We start from the raw sequence: 24602 nt of genomic DNA on the forward strand, positions 1-24602 counted from the left end.
ACACGGTTTGGGATGCGTGTCGGTTCCTACTCTTTTTCCCGGTATGATGAAATGCAGAAATAGATTCACAAATGTAACCACTCGATTAAAAGTGGTAAGGGGTTTCTGTGTTAAAGCCCCGAGCTCCATGGAGAGGCTGTATAACACTGGTCTGCTCCTCATCCTCCCCCAGACAGAAACCCAACATGGGCCAAAAAACATACGCTGTTCACATGTTTTCAGCAGCTTAACAAAGTCCTCCATTCACTCAATGTGTCCACAGTTCACATTTCATTTAGTCCTGGTAAAGAAAGAAAGCAGGTGTTGGCGTACACAGTCACGTATCCAGCTTCTTCATCACTTCTCTATCACTTCGTCATCACTTCTTCATCACTTCTTCTTCATCACTTCTTCATCTCTCCACTGGGGGTCCATGTTTGAGTCTCTGCTTCCCAAACCCCATGAGTTTGGCACATTAACGTCCCGCTGGTTGGAGTCTGCTCTCATTCAAATGACATGAGGTTTGCTGGTATCTGTGGAAAGAAGAGCATAAATATTTAATATATATTATATTTTCTTATTTTTAAGAATTGGAAAAAAACATTTGTACATTTCTTTTTTCCATTTTCCTGATGATTCAGCCCAAAGATACAATAAGTGCAATTAACCATGAGGAGGACTACCTCAGGACAGCTAGAGTGCTGCAGATAGATTAGCGTCAAATAAGCCAAACTTTTTAAGTGCTACGACCAGACATACAAATAAATAAAATCCATTAGTAGTGCAGTCATGGAGGAAAAGATTCTAAGGAATTGGACAATTAGGCTGGGGAAAAAATGCATCCAAAGTTTAACAAATAACTCAAATATTCGTAGGCTTTTACTTTTCGATTTGATGTTTTTTTCTTAAAGGCAAGACATTGCTGAAGAAGGTGTTATTTGCTCTCTGCACTGCAACTTTGATATGATGAATATATAAAATACTATTAAACAATGGACTACAAACTTTGTAAATGCCTCTAACATGTAACCCACTACATACATCACTGACACGTTGCCCATATCAACATCTTTTAATTAATGTCTTTAAATGTCAATTAAGAATAAGTTGCAAACACCTCATTTAAAGTGAGAAATAAGTGTAATAATGGAAGGTGTGTGTGTGTGTGTGTGTGTGTGTGTGTGTGTGTGTGTGTGTGTGTGTGTGTGTGTGTGTGTGTGTGTGTGTGTGTGTGTGTGTGTGTGTGTGTGTGTGTGTGTGTGTGTGTGTGTGTGTGTGTGTGTGTGTGTGTGTGTGTGTGTTAGTTAACCTACCTGAGGTCTGCTGCTCCGACACGCCTCCTCCAGGTTTTTGTGCCAGATGATGGCTGAGAACCTGGATCCGGTCTGGAACTTGTAAACATTTCCTGTGAAGAGACACAAGTTGTGATTCTCTGATGGACACAGGAAGGAGCAGGAGCTGTATGAGGGGGGGGGGGGGGGGGGGGGGGGGGAGCTGACCTTTGTCGGGGTCGTTCAGCTGGAAGATGTTGGGTCTGGCCGGGTTGTCTGGCAGCACCACCATCCACCCCGTCACACACACCTTCTTACAGGGGCTGGACTTATACTGGGGCAAAGACACGAGCACAGAGGTCAGAACTACACACACTGTGTCTGAATGAATGCAGAGGGGTGAGTGGTACTGATATGAAATGAAAGTAAAATACAAATAGAATAGAAATAGTGCAATAAGAGTCTATATACAAGTGATACATCATTTGTAAGTTGCAAACAGGTGATTGTTCTGGATGTCCTAGTTCAGGTGTTTAACAGTCTTATGGTCTTAAGTCTAAAGGACTGTAAAAGGCATGAAAGCAAACTCACATGTTTTCTCTCAGAGGCCCTCAGAGCTTTGGCCCCAAAGAAAGTCAGAGTTGATCCAGACAGAGTGATCCAGAATCTGGTCCACGAAGACAACTGCGACCAAACAAAAACATACAGTATGATTCTGAAAACATCTCACTCACTTTTGTCAGAAAATGTATTTAGTTGATTTGTTTATAGTGTCGTGGACAGCCCCCATTGATCAACTGTCACACAAAACAGCAAATGGAGCAGCTTTAGCAGACATTGCTAATTTCCAGCTGTTGTCCAGATGATAAAAGACACCTTTTTTAAATCACAACACATCAACAGCAGTGTTTCCCAAAAATTATTATTATTAAAAAAAAAAAAAAATCTTTTTTTTTTTTTTTTTAATAATAATCTTCTTTTTTTTTTTTTTGGTGGTCTAATGGATAGTGAGGTGGGCTGATGATCGGAAGGTTGCGAGTTCAAATCCTGCCTGGAACATCACTACTAGTGTGCCCTTGAGCAAGGCACTTAGCCCTCGGTTACTCCAGGGAGAATGTCCCTGTAATCGGTCATTCATTGTAAATCGCTTTGGAATAAGGCGTCTGCTAAATGCCTGAATTGTAAATTATATTTTTGGGAGAATAAATCCCACAGATCCTCAACTCCGGTGTGTTTCACTAATCAACAACAAAACTCAGAGCAACAAGAGCGTCAAATTCTGTGGGAAAACACTGAACAGCATTAGTTATGAAGAAAGGATGAAAGACAAGTAGACAAAAGGATAAAAAGAGAACAATACAATGCAAACGTTCCTACATACATGTCACATATAGCACGTCACAATCACACAACAGAAACTACATCCATGGTCACAACATGTAACACACACACACCATGTCAGACTGGTGTGTGCAGGTGTAGTTCTCAGTGCACCATGTTTTGACGTGAGCTGTAAAGGTGTTATGTGTATGTATGTTTTCTTTGTTCTCATAGTCAACCGTTTCGAGAGAAGTACCGGTAGCTTGAATCTCAGTGAAATCTAAATGTACCTTGGGTTTGCGCCCCTCCTTCAGAAGGGTCTTCCTCCTCAGCGGTCCTCAACAGTCACGTTGTCCTCTCGCTGCAGCCGTAGCAGGAGTTGGCAGCGGAGGAGCTGAAGTTGTTGGAGGAGAAGAGATGCAAACACAATACAACATAAGAAGAAGCCTTATGCGCTAGAAGGACAATGTTACTTAGCATCAAATGTTTTACGATAGGAGGATCCAGGAAGTCTTCTTACAGATAACCATGAACAAAAAGTAGGAGCATGTCTGGTTCAATTATATTATTATTTATATATCCTTAGTAGGCTACATATAGTCAATCCGTATTGACTCTAGTCGAGTTAATATACTCACAAGTAATATAGGACTAAACCAACATGCAGAGGGCGCTACATTTCATTATGTGAATCTTCAATAAGACGTGCTAACAATAAGTAATTATATTAAAGGTGGGGGTAGGTCATTTTGGAGAAACCGGCTCGAGTGCGCTAGAATTTGAAAATACACAACCGGAGAAAATGTGCAACTTCCTTACAGAGCCCCTCCTCCAACACACACGAACGCGCACATGACCAATGAGGGCACGAGATAAGTTTGTGCACAGATGGAAGGCTGACAGGCAGGTAGGCCATCCAGTTACTTTAGCCGGGCCGGCTCAGATGATTGGTCGTGCTTTTTACAGCGCTATGGCTTCCAGAGAGGAATTTTGTTATGTGTCAAAGCACTTAATGTATTCATTGCTATCGGATGTTAAGAGCATTCCATGGAATATAACAAAAAGTGTATCTCAAGCGATAATTTACCCAGGGTGTGCACGGGGGCAAATCACATCTACAGATCAAGACGAAGCGGAATGGACGTACTCCCATACTCCTAGCGTGTGAAAATGTTTGTGAAAAACGTGTGCAAAGTCTCCGAAAACGGAACAGTGGCTGTACGGCATTGGCTGTACGGCAACTCAAGAGGACCATCATACACGGTCAAATTCCGAACATTTAAACATAGCCTACGCTTCATTCTTTACTTTGTCCGTTATTATATGTAGAAGATATTACTTTTTTTCTCCGTCATGTTGTTTCCATAGCAACAACTTCAAACAGGAAGTCAACCTAAATTACATTTAAGACACTGCAGCGAAAGTAACAAAAACAATGTAAAATCCTTTTCCGTTTCACAGAACACAAATTGGGTTATTTACATAATTATGTTTACACTGTCGATTGTTATGTTTGGGGGACACGCGACACATCAAATCACATCTACAGACCAAGACGAAGCGAATGGAAGTACTCCCATACTCCTAGCGCGTCACAATGCGTTGGTAAGAGACGGACCCCGAACACATATGGTACCGACACCGGTTTCTCAAACGTACCTACCCCACCTTTGAGGGAAAATGTATGTATTGCTAAAAACTAGCATCACATTTCTGATATGCTTTAAAACACGATTTTTTTTAACATTTCTAGCAGGTTTTATCTGCTTTAGATTTTTTTTAATTTGTGAACTGAAAATGTAGAGATGTAGGAGAATAGTTTACTCATGTACCCGTAGCTAGTAAGTGGAGACTACAGCTCAGTAAGTAGAGTCAAAAATGACGGATGAGGTAAGTAAAACACACTGAACTCATTGTTATTTAAAGAACTCTCCCTCTCACTGACCTGTAAACATAGCTGCGGTTCCGGGGGGAGTTTCGGAGAGGGACCCTCCAGTTGGGGCCCAGTGTGGCGTACATGCGGCCCCTGTTTGACACATGGTCAGAGAGTATTAGCAGAACTCCTCAGTGTACTATATATTCATTTGTCATTTGAAAGATGGATTAAAATGCTTATATGTGATGTTTTGCTCTCACCTCTCCATTCCAGGAGACAGCTCCTCCCCAAAGGAGCTTTCACTGCTGCCTGTTATTTAAAAAACACACAGGACAAGTTTATATTCTTTAGGTCTCATGTTTGTGAGAAAAAAAGCTGATAAGGCACTTGTAAATACAACATGACAGTGGAAGAAAACTTTTGTTAAGACTTCCTTTCAACAGACAAATTGGTCTGTATTCTGTATAATGTGCTGAAAGTGCCATGTCTGCAAAAAAACAATAAAAAGATTTTAAGAAAAACTAAACTTCATATTAGAGAAAATAAGGGTTAAAGTTATTCATGCAGCATAAAGACACACACACACTAACACACACTCACCGTATAGATAAAATACATGTTTTTCTTCATACACAGCTGTATTTGTGATGCACATAGTAACCACAGTGATAATGGTATACAGTATATCGTACCCATGGACAGGCCGTTGGACACAGAGTTGCTGTACGGGTCGTTCCTGGCCGGGCTGTTGGACTCTAAGAAGCTGTCGTCCAGCAGGTGGCGGGCTTTCTCGATGGGAAACGTGGCGCTCCTGCTCTCTGACATGCCGTACTGACACATCATACTACACACACACACACACACACACACACACACACACACACACACACACACACACACACACACACACACACACACACACACACACACACACACACACACACACACACACACACACACACACACACACACACACACACACACACACACACACACACACACACACACACACACACACACACACACACACACACACACTCTATTAAATTAGATCAGACTCCACTTTATTGTTGCACAGAGTACTGGGACAATGAAATGCAGCTAGCATTTGTGAGAGAAGCATTCCAATGTGCAGTCTATACGCATAATGTAAGTATATAAATACGACCTTAGAGCATAGTAGGTATAACCACTCTAGTATAAATATTGAATACACTATAGAGGTAGGTGAAATACTTCAAGTTGTACTAAAATGTAATGAATCTTACATGTCTAATATGTGTAATGTGTAATTTTAAAGCGCTTTGAGCACCTGTAAAAGTGCTCTAATAAATAATGTAATGCATTATTATTATTATCATTATTATTATTATTATTATTATTATTATTACTAAAACATCTTGTACTCCTCCTGGTGTTAAAGTGCATACAACATTGTAGACATTTTGGACAGGTTTAGTATAATGTCATTTGTTTAGTATTGTTGTTGCTGTTGTTCTGTGTTGGGAAGTAACTGTTTCTAAGCATAACATGTTGTTTAATAAAAATGTTTTACAAGCATACAGAGATGATGAGGAAGACGCACGTGGTAGTGCTCGTGTTCTTCAACTCATCAAACACTTCCTAACTGAGAGTGTGCAGGTCAGACTTTAACATAAGGTTAGATAGATCCTGAATACAACTCACTTGTTCCCCAGACTGTGGCTCTTCCTGTGGTGAGAGGGCGGGGGGGTGGGGATCCGAAGCCCCACAGAGGTGTCAGGGCAGGTGGGCCGCCGGCTGTACCTCATGGAGGCCGACACCTCAGACAGACCTGGAACACACAAACAATCACACCGACTTACTAAACAATTACATTTGAAAAACAACAGTACAAATATATACGGTAGTGCAAAACTGTCCATAGCAGTGTGTGTGTGTGTGTGTGTGTGTGTGTGTGTGTGTGTGTGTGTGTGTGTGTGTGTGTGTGTGTGTGTGTGTGTGTGTGTGTGTGTGTGTGTGTGTGTGTGTGTGTGTGTGTGTGTGTGTATAATCATGTTGATGTTGCAAATGAAGGGGCTGTGATGGAGGAAATAAGTGAAATTTGTCATATGTCATATCAAGGTCTTTTTAAAGTACCATGAACCTCATGTCGACTAGGAAGTGCTCCGAAAAGCACACACGCACACACACACACACACACACACACACACACACACACACACACACACACAGCTGCATGTGATTGTGTCTGCTGGCTAGCTTCGTGGGGAAACTGATAATGTTCTAAGGAATGTTCTCTGTTTAGAACCTTTCCCACAGACAAGAGGAAAAAGTTTACTCACCCGCCATTTGGTAATCACGAAGCATATGTGGCAAAGTGGAATTACAGGAACCCGTGATAATGAGTTCCCCTGCCTCACAACGACTTAATCAATCCACTATTAGCTCGTTAAGAAACACGCTAGTTCATGGTGGCTAAAGCTAGCATTCTGCACGCTCAGCAGAAGAGCACCCTGATCTGAATACTTCATAAAACGTTTCAAATTGGAAATCAAAACGGGACATGTCCCTGTTACTGGAACCAGGATATCCAGAGGTGGGAAGTAACAAAGTACCCTTACTCAATTACTGTTCAATTTTGAGGTACTTGAACTTAACGTATTCCCATTAAGTGCTACTTTATACTTCTACTCCGACTACATTTAAAAAGAGAAACAATATAATAACAGCTTTAGCAACTTGCACACAATGCATATCTAAAAATGCATCTCTTTAATTCACAAAAGAGTCAAATTGTTTACATATTTTACTTTTTTTGTCTACAACAGATATATAAAAACATATATAAATATAATTATATACACACATAAAAGCCATTCTTCTGCACAATAATTACTTTTATACCTGTATACCTTAAGCACATTGTGTTAATAGTACTTTTACTTAGGTAAGTAAGTATTTTGAATGCATGACGTTCAATGTTATGAAGTATTTTGACACTAATGTATTGGTACTTTTAAGTAAAGCATTTGAATACTTCTTCCACCTCTGCTGATTTCTCCCGTATTTAACCATTTTGACAACATTTATTATAGAGGGAACCTCAGTAAACACTTCTGTAGCATCCTAAAGTCTCATCAAAATGTCCGATATAAAATCCATGATGGCTTCTAACCCACCCAACAAACATCCGTCCATATTTACACCTTACACACTCATCCAAACCAGCCTTCCCTCTTCAATATCTATATTAATAAACCGGACTCTTGGACAGTCTTCAAGTAGATAAGATCTACAGTTCCTCATTGTTGGAAAGCTCCAAACTGGGCACTGGACGTCACCTCCGCCCAGCTAACATTATAACATTATGATGATGAAATATTGCTGCAGGGAGACTGGGTTAGCTGCTGTGATTGGCTGTGGTCAGCTCTGGTCGTTTATCTTCTTCTCTACTCACATGTTGGGAGGTAACTTAAGAAACAGATCCACCCAGTGCCTTTTTCCTCTTGTCTTTGTTTGTTTTGTTGCTTTGAGCTTTTGTTACTCGTTTTAACGACATGTATTTTACCTGACGTTTGTGTAAACCTGTTCTTTGACTCTGCCTGCTTCTGATTTTGCGTTCGAGTCCATTCTGTCTGTAGTGCTGTGACCGTTCAACTAAAATAGTATTAATAAAAACAAAATAGGCGATTCCAATAAACAACCGCAGAGTTTTTAATCTGGGGCCGTTTCTCAATCGCGAGGATGCTTGCTTGGTAGCACATGTCTTCCGAGTCACTTCCTTCAGAAGCGAGGCAAGAATCCTTCCTGGCATTCGGAAAACAAAGAGTGGAACAGGCTAGCAAGTGTGCAGGTGTGTGTGCGTCATATAAGAGGCCCCGCCTTACATTTTCCGCCACAGATTTGGGGAAATTGGTCCGTGCGCAAAGCATTGTGGGGATTTGAAGGACGCGAAGTCTACCCATGTGCAGCCTCGAAATTACCCCCAAACCAAGGACGCGGCCTCGGTGGAATTCCAAGTATGCTGGAGATTGGAACAGTCCTTCGGCGGCACTCGATGGCGTAGCATCCTTGAAATATTGGCTTGGAAGCCAGTTTCCTCGCGATTGAGAAACGGCCAGTGTGTGTCTTACCTGCCAGGTCTTCTTTAGAGGAAGCGATGCGAGGGGAGCTGTTGCCAGGTTCAATCTTTAGAGACAGCCTGCAACACAAAGGGTTGTCAGTTTGATTACAGTCAGGGAAGGATGCAGAATACAGTCAAGGTTGACCGAGTTTTTAGGGGATGTCTTGGTTAGCATACTTGAAGTTGTCATCCTCTACAAACTTCTGGAGTTCCTCGATGTAGCGAACTGACAGCAGATACTTCTGGACATGAGGCAGAGTCACCAAGTAATCTGAAGGAACAAAGGAAAGGAGATATAACACTTGATCTGGGCATCCGCATGTAGTATGTAATATAAGGAATCACATATTATACAAAGTAAGAAAGTATATGCACAGACTCAGTGATGATAGACACACAACATTTACAACTACAAGTGGAATATAGTGGATACAAATGTCATGAAGAAAGTGAAATATTGAGTATTATGTAACGTTTCTGGATTAAGATGTCTAAGAACGAATACACCGATGATTTCCCATGCAGTATTGGGTGCTTTTGAACTGTATATTTTAACCGGATGAGGGATTTATCGGACGTCTTGAAACAACCTGAGCACACTTTAGCTTGTATTCCCTAAGGCCTGTGTTAACCGGGGAAACTCAATTATTTAACAAGAAACTGCCTTATTCTGTGTTTCTAAGCTTTAATCACTGGGTCTGCTTGTTTTAGAGAGTAGGAGACCTCAGCTGATAACTCAGCGTGTGGTAAAAGAAACTCCTGAACAATGGGATAGTAGACACACAACATTTACAACTAGAAGTGGAATATGGTGAATACAAATGTCATGAAGCAAGGGAAATATATCCAGTATTAGGATTTGGACGTTTCTGGATTAAGAGAACTAATACACCTAGGATTTCCCATGCAGTGTTTCGTGCTTGATGGTTTTGAACTTTAAGGGATTTAAGTCATCGGACGTCTTGAAACAACCTGGGGTTAACCGGGGAAACTCAAATCTTTAACAAGAAACTGCCTTATTCTGTGTTTTTGAGCTTTAATAAGTAGGTGTGCTTGTTTTAGACAGTAGGAGACCTCTGCTGATAACTTGGCTTCTGGTAAAACGATGCCTGAACGATGGCATATTCAGTGCTTTTACCAGCTGTATTCATCAGGCCTGTTTGTCTTGGACAGAAGAAGAACCCATACAAATATATCATTTTAATATGTTTGCTATGCAGGAAAAGGAACCGGCAGGTGTTTCATATTAACTGGCCTGACTGCAGGAAATGGTGTGTGTGTGAGTTCAGTCAGAAAGCCTATTTTAACCACAAGCACGATCATTTATTCCAAAGTATGAGACAGTTAATGTTCACCACATTCTGTTATCGTGTGATGATGGGCACCTCGTAGTTCTGAGGATTAACACCCGAGGAAGTTCCTCCTTCAGAAGGACGACGTTGAAGACTACTGACATGATGTTTCAATAGTATGTGCAAAACGCTGCATTAAAGGGGACCAATCATGCAAAATGCACTTTTGTACGTCTTTGATACATGAATACAGGGCTCTCAAATTTTGAACAGAGTTCAGAGTTGGCAGCGGTGTTTGGTACTCCAACTTCTGGCTCCCCTCAAAGTTCCCATGAAGCCCTTTGTACCGCGAATGTCAACGGGGGGGGGGGGGGGGGGGAGTGCTATTAAGCCCTCTGTATCGCGAATCCCCACCGGGGGGGTGGGGGGTGCTAGTGGAGTATGAAGCCCTCTTTATCGCGAATGTCAACGGGGGGGGGGGGTGTACGCTAGTGGAGTGCACGCGTCCCAAACAAGCCTAGTTTGTTTACAAAATTGCGCCGCAACTTGGTGGGCGGTACCCTGGAAAGAAATCTCAACGTGAGAAATACAAGGTGTGGCGTGTGAGCGTGTGAATGGAGTGAAATGCGTGAGAGTTGAGAGCTCTGTGAATATGTGTCCCCGGTGTTCCAGGGAACTCACCAAGTGTCAGAAAACACAACCCTCTCTATTTTCCTTCATACCCAAATCTCTTAAAAAGGGGCTGCAACGGATCTGATACAGACTGATCCAGATTTGAACACTTCTATGACGTCATAGAAGTGGCGCTACGGCTATTGGGCCAACTCCACCAATCAGGAGGAGACAGCCACGGACATTGCCGTTAGAAAGCGCTGGAGACGCTGTAGTACATATGCCAGGCCTGTAGATGGTGCTGTTCTCACAGAATCAGCCCATGATGCAAAGACAGTGTTAAATTGAGCGAAATGAGGAATGGCTAAAATGCATGATCTGTTTGGTATTTTGAAAAATAAAAAGTATAAATATGCCTTATATAGGTATGGTCCTACACTATATTATTCAAATATAGCCTGATAGTTCCACTTTAAATAACTAAAACACGATCACATGGGACAGAAGTTGTTGTGATCCTAACTTGTAGGCTTCCAGTATCTTAATAGTAGTAAAAAACATGTGTTGTATTCCCATCACACTATGGTCTCTAGTGTAATCAGATTCTTACCATAGTTGCAGGACACCTGCAGGTCGGAGATGACCCTCAGGAGGTTGTTCATCTTATTGGTCCGCTGCTCCGTCTCGATGATGCTGTCTGAAGCAGGATAGGCTGAGTCGATGTAGATCATGTCCAACAGGTAGATCCCTGCAGGGGACAAGACACAACATCCTGACACCAGCTTTGCTTTGACAATGTGCTCACTTATGCAATGAACTTCTGAAGACGAGAGCAACGAATCAAATGTAAACACACCCATTCCTTTTAATGACAGAACATCTGGATTTGGGAGATGTTATGCACACACTGACACACATTGTTATTGTTACACACTGGGGCTTTCATGACTCAAATAAGCAACAGCAGATCAGTAATGTATCTGTTTCCAAGAATGCACGGTTGTTGGTTGTTCCTAGAGTCTCTAAAAGTACAATGGGAGCCTGAGCCTTTTCTTATCAAGCTCCACATTTGTGGAATCAGCTTCCAGTTTGTGTTCGGGCGGCAGACACCCTATCCGTTTTTAAGAGTGCGCTTAAGACCTTCCTTTTTGATAAAGCTTATAGTTAGGGCTGATTAGATTCAGCCCCTAGTTTTGCTGATATAGGCTTAGTTTGTCGGGGGACATCTTACTTCTTCCTTATCTCTGTCTGTACCTGTGTACTCTCATGTTCCGATTAACCCAGCTTCCCCAAATGTCTTTCTTTTTGGTGTCTATATACGCCGGGATCCGGAGTCATGGATGATCCTGCGGTCCTGTGTCCTGGATCGCGAGTCCTGGATCTTGAGTCGTGGCTGTGGTCCTGGATCATAAGTCCTGGATGGATATCCTCGTCGTGGATTCATCTTCCTATTATACACACATGCATTTCCAAACATTTGGTCTACCTATGTTGCAAATGTATTATCTTTTCAATTTACACACGGCATCTATTGCACGTCTGTCCGTCCTGGGAGAGGGATCCCTCCTCTGTTGCTCTCCCTGAGGTTTCTCCCATGTTCCCCTTTAAACTGTGGGGTTTCTCTGGAAGTGTTTCCTTGTACGATGTGAGGGTCTAAGGACAGAGGGTCTAAGGACAGAGGGTCTAAGGACAGAGGGTGTCGTATTGTCATAATGATATTCTGTACAAACTGTGAAGTCCACTGAGACAAATGTAACATTTTTGATATTGGGCTACATAAATAAACATTGATTGATTGATTTATGAATAAACATAGCAAGCTTGTAAGTCATACAGGTAGTTATATGTATAATACTGTACATCTGTAATACATATACTTGTGGATACTTTTTTTGTGTCTTTACAAAAGATAATTCATGCTGAAGGGTTGCATGTCTGATTTCTTGCGCCTAATACCAGAGCAGGAGGAAAAACCACAAACACAGCAAATGTATCGTGTTGTAAAAACAACCTGGAAAACATCACTTTAGTCTCACACTTTCCTATAATTTGTCTTAATTACTGTGTATAAACAGTTACTAAATACCAGACAGGAAACTCACTGAGCCTCACCGGGGCGAACCACACTTTTTGAATAAATAAACAAAGAATATGAAGTTACACACCAAATGTTTTTTGTAAAATGTCCAACATATTACCGTTAAAAACCACAGCACATGAATACAACTATGATTTCAGATGTTTGCATAGATTAACTCCTTCTGTACGAGGTGGTCGGACATCTGCCTTTACAGTGCATGTTTCCTTTGGCCGGATTACAAGTCAAATTAGAAATCAGACCTGGTTTTCCAAGGATACTTTTGGTTAGCTGTACTCCGGTCCAGAGGGAGCTTATCATACATCAGAAGCTGTTTTGTAACTGGCAGGCAAAATATGTTTAGCAGTGATCTAACAATTAACAGCTTGCTAGCTAACAGCTTTCCAAAAACATGGATGAATCCTATTTCTCATGTTCAAGCGAGACAAAAGGCTTCACAGACTCTCACTCGCCCACACATTATTCTGAGTTTTGAACACTACACCATCTTGGTTTCTGCATGGTCCCATGTGTTGAAATTGCTGCAGGGCTAATTACGCATAGCGGTGTAAATTTAGCTGCCATTATTTCATTTCATTTTTATTTGTCCCGCTCATGGAACGCAAAACCAAATGTAGAATAATTGCCACAAAAAATGACTCTACCAAAACACCATTGAGCGAAAAGGAGCAGGGAGAAGAATACAACCTTATGTGACCTGCCCCTTTCTAAAAAAAACAGAATAAATATAAATAGATGGTCTGCCCTTCATAATAATATTTTTTTTTCTCACAGCCAAACATAACAGTATCTTAGGATACTAAGAGAAACACAAACAAAAAAATTGTTATTTCCCACTTGACGGTTAACGGAAAAAAACAAAATAACACCAAAACATCACATGTATAAGGAAAAGAAAAGTGCAACACCCTCATCTGAGTCCTACTGGAGAAGAAGGTGGAAAGTGACGCATGATGATAATAATAACAATAACAACAACAACAATGGCAATATTATCACAGAGACTCCAGAACTACAGTGGTTACTTCCAGTGACTGCTTACAGAGACAATGAAGTAAAGATATGTATTGAAGAAGGATTCATTTCTATGAATGGGTTTAAATTCAGGATTTTGTGGTTGTGTGTGAGTTTTGTGAGAAATCCTAAGCTCTGCGCCCTACAGCACACTGTAAACCCACCCCTTTCCATAACTCACCATATATTGTTGACATTTACAGAAGCAATCATAGCTCCATCTATGTGCGTCCTTGCATGCATGCACATACGTGGATGAAGTGATTGTGAAATGTGCGCTTGTTTTATATTTCATTCCGTTTTGCTTCGGTTTAAACTTCATTACAGACACATCATTACTGACTGATGATGCATCATCATTTGCAGCTGAAGTTTCAATGGTAGTAGACTATTCCACGTGAGAGCCAGGCTCCTTCTGATGCACTTTATCAGATAATACAATACATTACATTTATCTGACACTTATCCAAAGCGACTGACAGTAAGTGCAATAAACCATAATGGTAATAAGAGAAGTGCTGACATTCACTTCAAACAAGCAAGACCATTGTAATTGCTGGTGCATAAATTGAACTCTTAAGTTCTTAAGCCATTCAAATGTGTAAAGGCCAAGGTACAAGCTATAAGATACTCAATAAATAATCAATAGATTCAGGTTGTTTCTCTGTGGGAATATCCAACTGTGTGCGTTCAGTTTGATAAGTAGAGAGCAGATGTAGAAGCCCAACAGACCAATATCTCCCAAACAGGGAATACGTTATTGCCATTGTAAATGATGTTTGGGACAAAACACCAAGACATGATGCTAAAGTGTGTAAGAATGTACAGGGGGAGCACAAGTTACAAAGGCCTCTCCTGGCTTATGGAAACTAGGAAACACACACCTACAAGGCTCCTTTTAACATTTACCAAGACTGTACTGTGCACAAGGCTACCATAAGCTGAGGTTAATTTAACTGAGCATTTAGGAGGTAAGAGATGTAGGAATCCTAAGTGGGCAGTATGTATTGGCTCCAGATCACTGAGCTTCTCTGGTGAAATACCCATTACCTCAGTTCTTCCATTAGGCAGTGCGTGTCTCATGTGGTGGTAACCATGCACTGGAGAACACTATTACAAATATCCACTCATGCATCGTTATGATTTAAGTGGAGGACTGGCAGAGTTTAAGTCTACACAAGTACCAACTAAATGTTAATCAATATCAGCTGTAGTTGGTTGGTGGGCCACACATGTAGAATGAACTAAGTAAAAAAGGTGTAAATAGGTGTCTGTTTATAATGACTTTAAAGGGGACCTATCATGCAACATGCACTTTTGTACGTCTTTTATTCATGAATATGTGTCCCCGGTGTGTCAGGGAACTCACCAAGTGTCAAAAAACACAACCCTCTCTATTTTCCTCCATACCCAAATCTCTAAAAACGGGGCTGCAACTGATCTGATACAGACTGATACAGATTTGAAATTGTTCTGACGTCAGAAACGGGGTGCTCAGCCTATATGGGCAACTCTCCACCTATCAGGGGAATGAGAGGTTGCCGTGGCATGGTAACAGCATGGTAACAGCATGGTAACATGACACTCGTGCCACGCCCCCCTCCTTTGCAGGGGGGCGTGGTCAGCTGCAGCTAATTTGCCGAAGAATCAGCCCTTGTGAAGACAGGGCTGGAATAGAGCAAATAGAGCGAAATGAGGCATGGCTAAAATGCATAATCTGTTTGGTATTTTGAAAACAAAACTTCACAGACATGTTTTATATAGGTATGGCCCTACAATATATTATTCAAATATAGCATGATAGGTCCACTTTAAGTTAGGTTGGAGGGCTGGATTACCAACACGTCAATATGGTAAAAAATGTTGAAGCCCTGTGTTGTGAATGGGTCTTTTGTTAATTACTGCTTTTTAATATCCCTTTCCTCTGCGCAGCCCACTTTTCCCAAATATCGCATTTGGTTGAATGGTACCAATGATGTATTGGGCAACTTTATTCAAGCCTTCCTATCCGGGGCTGAGCATTATTCATGCCAGTTTTTAAAGGTTTCCAGTCAGGATGCATTCCATTGAGATAAACAAGATATGTATTTTATAAGAACTTGGCAAGGATATTCACTTTACTAAGTTTCCTTAAGAAATGCAGCTATTTCTGAGCTACCAAAATGGAGATGTGTGAAGATCAGTTTGGCAGCAAGTCGTTCTCTGAACACCTGTCTGAAAGGTTGTTTATTTCCTCTCAATGATGGTAGTGTCACCTGAACTTTTGCAAGGATTCTCTTCATGTTGATAGCTGCAGTCACATGTGCACAGTGTAAACACGAAGGGTCCGAGTACATAGCCCTGAGGGACTCCAGGGTTCAACACTTTAGTGGAAGAATCTCAATAAAACTGCTCATTTTCACACATGTCAGTTACCCTTTAAGTCCAAGGAAGAACACCAAGTATACTTAACAGAAAGACATCTGCAGAGGCACGAAGCCAGTTTGAGTCATCAACTTGAGAATGGATTCAAGACGTTTAAGCTTCTTGATCTGGGTCATATGAGGGAAGACATTAGTTGTCAGTCCATTTAACTTTAAATGTACATTTATTGATCCCATTGTGTCCATTAAGAGTTAACCTCCACATTGGCCAGCTCATAACAATAAACTCAAACATGAAAATTGAGTTTCACACTTGTTAAATACTTTATAACCCCATGTATTAATATCTACTCTTGTCAAAAATTATGGCTAGCAGGCCTTGTTCATTCCATAAGCATGTGTTTAAATTGGACTCTCTTCAGGCAGCAGTTTTACACTCATTTCTCACTTATTTCATCTCAGTCTGGTGGTATCCCATAATTATGTTCTCATTATAATCCTGCTGTTTATTTTTGAAGGAAAAAAGGCTACTGATCTGTTCCCAAAGCAGCCTTAAACGAAATCCACCCATGCTTTGTATTTTGATCCACAAACAAAGGCAAGAACACACATGGTTCAAGGGAGACGATTTTCTCTTAGAGTGATTACCAGACTTTTTATTTTATTGTCTGGACATGTTTAAGTGGATACGTCAGAAGTGAAGCTGGGATACGATCTGGAAGATGGAGAAAGAAATAGCATTTTAATAGGGCTTTGGAAAAGACCAGGTGGGGATGATGGGGAATAATAAACTGATGAGCCATACTGCACCTGTGAAAACTGTTGAAGTACGGTAAAGAAAAGGGTTAATGTAAATGTAATTGGTATATTTGACTGGAGGTGTACTGTGTGTGTGTGTGTGTGTGTGCCCGTCAGTGTGTCTGTATGTATGTGTGTGGCGTAGGTATGTGTGTGTGTGTGTGTGTGTATGTATGTCACTGTGAATGTCTGTCTGTGTGTATGTGTGTACCTATCAGTGTGTGTGTGTGTGTGTGTGTATGTATGTGTGTACCTATCAGTGTGTGTGTGTGTGTGTGTGTGTGTGTGTGTGTGTGTGTGTGTGTGTGTGTGTGTGTGTGTGTGTGTGTGTGTGTGTGTGTGTGTGTGTGTGTGTATGTCACTGTGAATGTCTGTGTGTGTGTCTGTGTGTATGTCTGTGTGTACCTATCAGTGTGTATGTATGTATGTGCGTCTGTCACTGTCACTGTGAATGTGTCTCTGTGTGTGTGTGTAGATTTTTACTGTCCCGAAGTAAGAGGATTTTCCAATGACAAAAAAATCTAAATATTGGGGACAACTGAATCAATTTTTCTTTTTTAATACAAAATGAATCTTTAAAAATGTCAAGACACTATTGCAACATGAGAAAAATATTAATCTCGCCTTTTTAAAACCTTATCTAGAAAGCAGTACTTTAAAAAAAATGGTGGTAGGTTTATCAATGAGGATTATACTTAATCTATTATTCACGTATGTTCTTCAAATGTTTTTATATATCTGTAGTTTGTTATTTCCTTTTAATAGAGTGTGTGTAGCTGTGTGTGTTTGTGTGTATGTGGCTCTGTGCAGCTGTGTATTTTTGTTCGTTCGTGTAAGCTTGCGTGTGTGAAGGCTATATTGTGGATCTTAAAACAAAATAAAAATTAATTTGGCTGCTTTCTCAATCTTTCCAAATTTCGATCCAACAGAACACATTACATCAGCCCTTTAAAAGTGAAGCAACATGGAAATTAGTAATCTTTAATTTTAGGTTCTGCAACTAAAATACACTTTTATCCCCTCTGACGACTAGTAGCATATGTTCAGTGAGACAACATCCATACCCACACCGCTGAGACTAGGACCAAGTGATTAGAAGCTTTTATTGTGTTCATGATAACAGATGTCTCGTATCTTTTACCTGATTAAAGGATTTTAGTCATGAGTCATGCATTTGAAAAACTATGGTGCACTTACGGTGTGGCACATGCCAGAAAACGCCTCCGTCTACTGTCAAGATACACTTTAACGATTGCAATGAGTTATTATTGGACAGCTTCAGCTATAATGGCTGTGTGTGTTGATTGATCAAAAGCTTGACTGCTACCCTGAAAAAGCTATTTTCTAGATGCTATTTTCCATTCTTGCTTTCTTGGCGTACGGATCGCCCCCTGCTTAATGTCACAGACTTTTTCTGTCTCTGGATCCACCCTCCGCTGGCTGGCCTTCATGCAACCTGGACAGCGGTCTTCCATAATGAGGACGAAGGACACCTCGGATACTGTATCTGGCTCCAATTTGACATTAAAGCTATTCAATTCTTTCAACATATTAGAGCCACAGCATGAGGTCACTGCACGATCACATCTGCCGTTTCAGTCACGGTACGTCCAACACAGCAGCTTTAAAAAAATCTTCCAACGCTTCTCTGCCCATTGACTTTGAATGGGGGTGACGTCACTTTGCCTCGCTTTTCGCCGAACTGCATTGTGGGGAAGCAAAGCGAAGATTTACAGGATTTACAGGATTTTCAGGATTCAAAAGTTGAGCAATGTTCAACTTTTGAAGCTGAGCTGGAAGCGTCAGCCAATCAAATCCCGTTTATGCAAATCTGACAGTACAAGCGCTAGCCATAGTAGCCAATCAAACCGCGTGCAAGCTGGGAGAGCCAGACCGCAGTTAATTTCCTCATATTCCAAACGCGAAATGACGGTAGCAAATCACCCGGTTCTTTACGACCAGAATTATTTACCGGGATACAAACCGGAGGAACCAGGCATGGAGGGAGGTGGCAGAGACAGTGGGTGAAACTGGTAGGTTTTCGCCTTTTTGGGGATTTTATATATACAGTATATATTGCTCGCATAAAATCCCCGGGGTTTTTTGCTTTGTATGCCGGGGGCGGGAGATTCATGTGATTGGTTGTTGGTCGCGTTGCTCGCAAAAAATCCCCAAGCTCTCAGACACGCCCAGCTCCAAGATTTTCAAGATTTTTTCAAAGCTGCTGTGTGGACGTACCGTCATTGATAAAAGTCTCTGTTCCATCCATAAAAACGATTGTGCTGCCCTCTAGAAAGTTTTTGATACTGTCGATCATAAAATCCTTCTCAACAAGCTACAGTCCATAGGTCTGAATGAAATAGCCATCATGTTATTCATTTACAAAGCGTGTCTGCTTCCAAACAATCTTACATTGGTTCTTTCATTGAAATAACGACAGTAATGAAGTGTGCTAATGTTGGTAGAAGTGGCTTCAGGTACTATGCACCTTTTAAAGGGGCCCTATTCCGCTCATTTCCAGGTTCATATTTGTATTTTGTTCCTTTACGCAGCGTCCACACGGCGGCGTGCGTTGAAGCTTGCCGGTGAGCTTGCCTGAAACTCGACCAACAACCAATCACACGAATCTCCCGCCCCGGACACACAAGCACACGGTTTGATTGGCTAGATCTTGTACTGGCATATGATTTGATTGGCTGACACTTCCGCCGACGCTCCCACAATGCAGTACGGCAAAGCATGACGTCACCCCATTCAAAGTGAATGGGCAGAAGCGTTGAAGCTTCAACGTACGCCGCCGTGTGGACGGGCCGTTACTCTGACATGTCTCCATGCTTTAATGTTCAAAAAGCTATTTATTTTTCTCATACTTCCTGTGCTGCAGCACCTCTTTTCACCCTCTGTCTGAAACCAGAGCCCAGTCTGCTCTGATTGGTTAGCTGGCCGGCTCTGTTGTGATAATAAGTAATAATAGGGCCTCTTTAAATGGAATAAACGGCATCAAACTTCTCCCAACAAACAACATGTCAGTGATGTGCAAGTCAGGGCTTTTTATGACCTGAATAAATCATCCACCCAGACAACTTTATCCATCACAGTAGCATCAGGATGTTTTGCCACTAACTGGTGAAAACACAGAGAGAGCCTTCATCATTAACGATCGTATACAAAGTTTACAAGATGTGCCAACATGTAAAACTGTACAGGCTCCACTGATGAGGGCAGGGTATGATGGAAACCATTTGTGGAAATATTGGGTAGCACCTCAGGAAGTTTTTGTCCGTATTTCAAAAACATTTAAGCTGGCCAGGAATTATTAAAGCAATACGACGTTGGCAAAATAACTGTAATTGTAAAAAAGACGTAAAAAAACAGAAATTAAGCGCCAATGAAAATATGCTTTCATATACAGACGTAGACAACATGTTGTTAGAAACTACTAATCTTTCCTAAATCTTGGCTGAAAACCTTTCCACTGCCTGTTGCATTCTTCTCCATGAGACACCCTGACTCCACTGAGATATTGGCTGTCCATGATGTCAGCTGTGCTGGCAGCTCAAACTTAATTATTACATCTGCATAACACGACACGAAATGCCTTACAAATATGTATGGATGATGTCATCCCAACAGAAACATAGTCTAGTGTGTAATGTGTTTCAGCTGGGCTACATCTGCAGATCTTTACTTCCTGTCTCCCTGCTTCTTTGACGCTCTGCGAAACCTAGTCTCCATGCACTGAAAAGACTGAAAGGTTGACTTTAATTAAATGTATTATGTCAGCAGATTTCACATCACTGTATTAGGTTAGTTGAAAGCAATAATATTAAGTTAAAAATATTAGGTTCAACTTAATATTATTGCCTATTACAGTGATGTTAAATCTGTTGACATAATACATTTAATTAAAGTCAACGTTTTCGTTTTTTCAGCGTGTGTCCATCAAATCCTTGCACATTCAGACAGCATGCAATCCTGCTGCTTCACAATTGATGCAGATCCTTTAACAAAGAAACCTGGGAGATCTGTTACCGGATTTAATTGCTATGGGCTCAGAACAGTCTCATAATACACACATGCACACAGAAGGATTCACACTTGTATTTCATGATCCGCAAAAGGATTCACACTTGTATTTCCGGATCCACAAATGTGTTCCGTTTCATATACATGTAAATAAAATCCAAACACAGAAAAAAGTTTTACATATGTATTTTTGATCCACACATATTTGTTTTCCGTTTAAATCCTCTGAACCTACAAACACAAACCGCTTTCTGTGCACGGATCGCTGTGCATTCGTGTGTGGATTTTTTGAGACTCCCCTGACGGTCAGCCGATTCGTACTTGTAATTTCTCTCATCTATAGCCAATCAGATGTCTCCTCCAGTCTAAGCCAATCACATGATCTCCGTCAGACTCAGCAGCTGATCTGATCTCTCTCTCGCGTCCGGTTACACTTCACTCGCATTTATGTCCATATCGATCAGATCCAGCTCTCCTGATCGGCCTTTATAGAGAGCACCGATCAAACTATTAAGAGTGAATATCGGCCGATTATGACCGGCGGGGCTCCCCCCGTTGACAGTTCACTGTCTAGCACTGGCTTCGGAGCGCACTGATCGATTAGGCTAAGCTAACCTGTAGCTGCTCCCTCCACACTCACAACAACTCCATACAGACATAAATAAAGCATCTGTATTCGCCATAAAGGAAACACACATTTAAAACGGTTTTGCCTGCCGTTTTTGTGTACACACAAGCATTCATCAATGGTTCGGAAAGTGGCGCTGTACCTTAATAATATAAGGCTTGTATTTGCGTGCATTTCCTGTTCGGAAAGTGACAATGCACTGAGAGTGGAGGTGTCCTGAGATTAGCGCCTGCAGGCAGGCTCCATGCATGGACCCGTCAGCTCCGGACTGCGCAAAATGCGTACATGAAGCGCTACGTCATGAACGCAATAAATCTAACCTCGTGGGGGCGCGCTCATGGGATTGGCTTAGAATTTAGGAGACATCTGATTTGCTATAGACAAGTTTACGCGCCAAAACACGGGTAGCGCCATGACACTACACAAATGCACTTCATTTCCGCCGGAAGTCTTTTGCACAGCGTCTGTCGGTGTAAACCGATGTAAACAGTCAGACGGGCACTGGTGTAAACACAGCGATTTCGATGCTAACAGTGATGCTAGCTTGGGAACACGATTCTACTTCTTTGACTGGAGATGGCGTTACTCTCCCCCACCCGAATTCAGTGCAAAACTGGGAGGATAACATGACGACGTGGCCCAGCATAAAACCAAAATAAACTGCCTTATTTTGGTCATGCCCAAAGGAGCCAACAGTTGTCTGTTGTTTACATAATGCACAATTTACATGATCTCTTTATGCTGTGCAATATATCATATGTGCCTGTACTGTTTGAGTGAAAATAAAGTTTGATGTAATTTAATTTCATTATTGCACTGTTATTGCATTATTGCATTTCATATGTTCCTTAGAGTGCTACAATTTCTTTTAACACAGTTCATCATTCATATTAAGCTCATACTGTACATAAATAACACTGAATTAATTAATTGTTGAGAGGAAACTAAAGAAATGGCTTCAACAAGAAAGATCACATGTTTAATCCTAACAGGTATTACAAATTAAAATATAAAAGCAGCCCACACAATTACATCACTATGAAAATATTCATATATAATATTAAAAAATACAATGCATGCAGTATTTTTTGTGTTTATCTGTATTTAATGAACAACATGGCTGGGTTCTGGGTGCTGGTTTGTGGTCGTAGCACTCTCTATCTAACCACTCGTTCAGGTGCTTTCTCGAGTGATTGCAACCAACTACCGCACACGTAGTTCCCGAACCACTTTTCTTCATGTTGTAATTGTTATATCCTCTTTGTCTCTGCGATATCAGTGCTTTGTCGGCACAACGGAGCTAGCTAGCAAAACAAACCCAGTCCGCCAAAAACGGAAGTGCATTGCATCGAAGGGAGGAGTTCAGGATGTAGAGCGGAAACGGCTCAATAACTTGTGTATAGATAGAAAAAATTACAAGTACGAATCGGCTGACCGTCAGGGGAGTCTCAAAAAACCCACACACGAATGCACAGCGATCCGTGCACAGAAAGTAGTTTGTGTTTGCAGGTTCAGAGGTTTTAAACGGAAAACAAATATGTGTGGATCAAAAATAGACATTTAAAACTTTTTTCTGTATTTGGATTTTATTTACATGTATATGAAACGGAACACATTTGTGTGTGCATTGAATGAAATACATAATCCTTCTGTGTGCATGTGTGTATTATGAGACCGTACTGAGCCCATAAATTGCTGCTGCACAGCAATCATACTTGTCTGGCAAACCTTTACCCATTTTCCACTTAAATTAGCTTTGTTAGAGTTCCATGCTGGGGCTAGTTTTGGTTTGGAGATTGGTCAACTTGTGGATTTCCTACAAACCCATTTGCTTTTCCACTAACTAGAGTCTGATAGGCGCCACGTCATGACATCGCCGTTTAGCTCGCCGCTTTTCCAAGCAATGCCACCACCAATGTTCCTCACAATGACGACAATGACAGACTACGGCAAAACTGGACTCATGTTGCTTTTATACTTACAAAGCTAGATTAAATTGCAAGCAAAACTATTCCAGTAACTTTTCTACTCTTCAACACACTCCCCATGAACTGATGTTTCTCACTTTGATGTAAGCACCTCTTAGATATTGGTGTTTGCTGGGCAGTGAGTTATTGCCCATTTCGTACCAAGTTTTGGGGCTGGTGAGCTGGTGCCTTTGCAGTGGAAACACGATAAAACTGTTCAGGAATCGGGATCCAGCTCTAGTACTGCCTCCATGGAAAAGCACTGTTGATCTTCTTTGGTGCCTCTTTCAATTATGTGTTAAAAGTGTATGCTATACCCTGCATCACTCAGTTCCTGTAAAAGCTAGCAAATTAACTATTTCTGAACAACATGATTATTCTAAAGACACTTTTGGTATACATTGTTATTGCTACCAAAACGATTGATACATAACGTTGAATTCGGTTAAAGTTTAGAGTAAAATACCAAGACATCATAATATGCTTTCTGTGTCTTTTAGTGTGTATGTTGTGTGTAGCTGTACGTGCCTGTCACTGTGTATGGATGTGTGTATACTGCAGGTGTATTTGTGTGTGTGTGAATATCTGTGTGTGTTTGTACCCGTCAGTGTGTCTGTATGTGTGTGTGTGCGTGTGTGCGTGCGTGTGTGTGTGTACCTACCTATCAGTGTGTATGTATGTGTGTCTGTCACTGTGAATGTCTGCGAGTGTGTGTGAGTGTGAGTGAGTGTGTGTGTGTATGCATGTGTGTGTACCTACCTATCAGTGTGTATGTATGTGTGTCTGTCCCTGTGAATGTCTGCGAGTGTGTGAGAGTGAGTGTGAGTGTGAGTGTGAGTGTGTGTGTGTTCAAAGTTTAGAGTAAAATACCAAAGACATCATCATATGCTTTCTGCTATTTTCTTGATTTTACAAGTTATATGTTGTTTCCTCACCGTTGTCTGTATACTCTAATTATAAATGTTCTTAGGTGGTATTGTCCTTTTTACATTCATGCAATCAGAGCATACTGATTTGAATTAAACCTCTCTGATTAGAAAGTCTGGTGAGTGTCTTTCCTTACATGTTCAGTCATGGTCTTCCTCCTCATACTAATTCTAAGCAAATGTAAAACGCATCACTTCCTGAAGGCTCATGAAAGACCATCCAAGCGCCATCTGTTTGGTCGAGTAAAGTAAGTAATGAATTGCTCCATCGGTCAGAAACAGTCATGACTCTGTCCTCGAGTGTGTTCTGTTTTCCTGGCTACCTGT

General features: G+C 41.2%; 1 protein-coding gene across 1 annotated transcript; it reads right to left on the reverse strand.

Moving 5' to 3' along the window:
- Positions 1 to 6: 6 nt before the first annotated feature.
- LOC307027607 (ras-specific guanine nucleotide-releasing factor RalGPS1-like) lies at positions 7 to 11690 on the reverse strand. The gene is given in 14 exon segments (XM_079695890.1): positions 7 to 512; positions 1293 to 1384; positions 1479 to 1584; positions 1842 to 1934; positions 2861 to 2910; positions 2913 to 2927; positions 2930 to 2964; positions 4516 to 4596; positions 4707 to 4755; positions 5139 to 5290; positions 6133 to 6259; positions 8562 to 8629; positions 8729 to 8822; positions 11066 to 11690. Coding segments are annotated over 14 exon segments (1242 nt in total). The 5' UTR covers positions 11316 to 11690; the 3' UTR covers positions 7 to 482.
- Between the last annotated feature and the right edge of the window lie 12912 nt (positions 11691 to 24602).

This window comes from Notothenia rossii (assembly GCF_949606895.1).
Source record: "Notothenia rossii genome assembly, contig: scaffold_415, whole genome shotgun sequence".
NCBI lineage: Eukaryota > Metazoa > Chordata > Actinopteri > Perciformes > Nototheniidae > Notothenia > Notothenia rossii.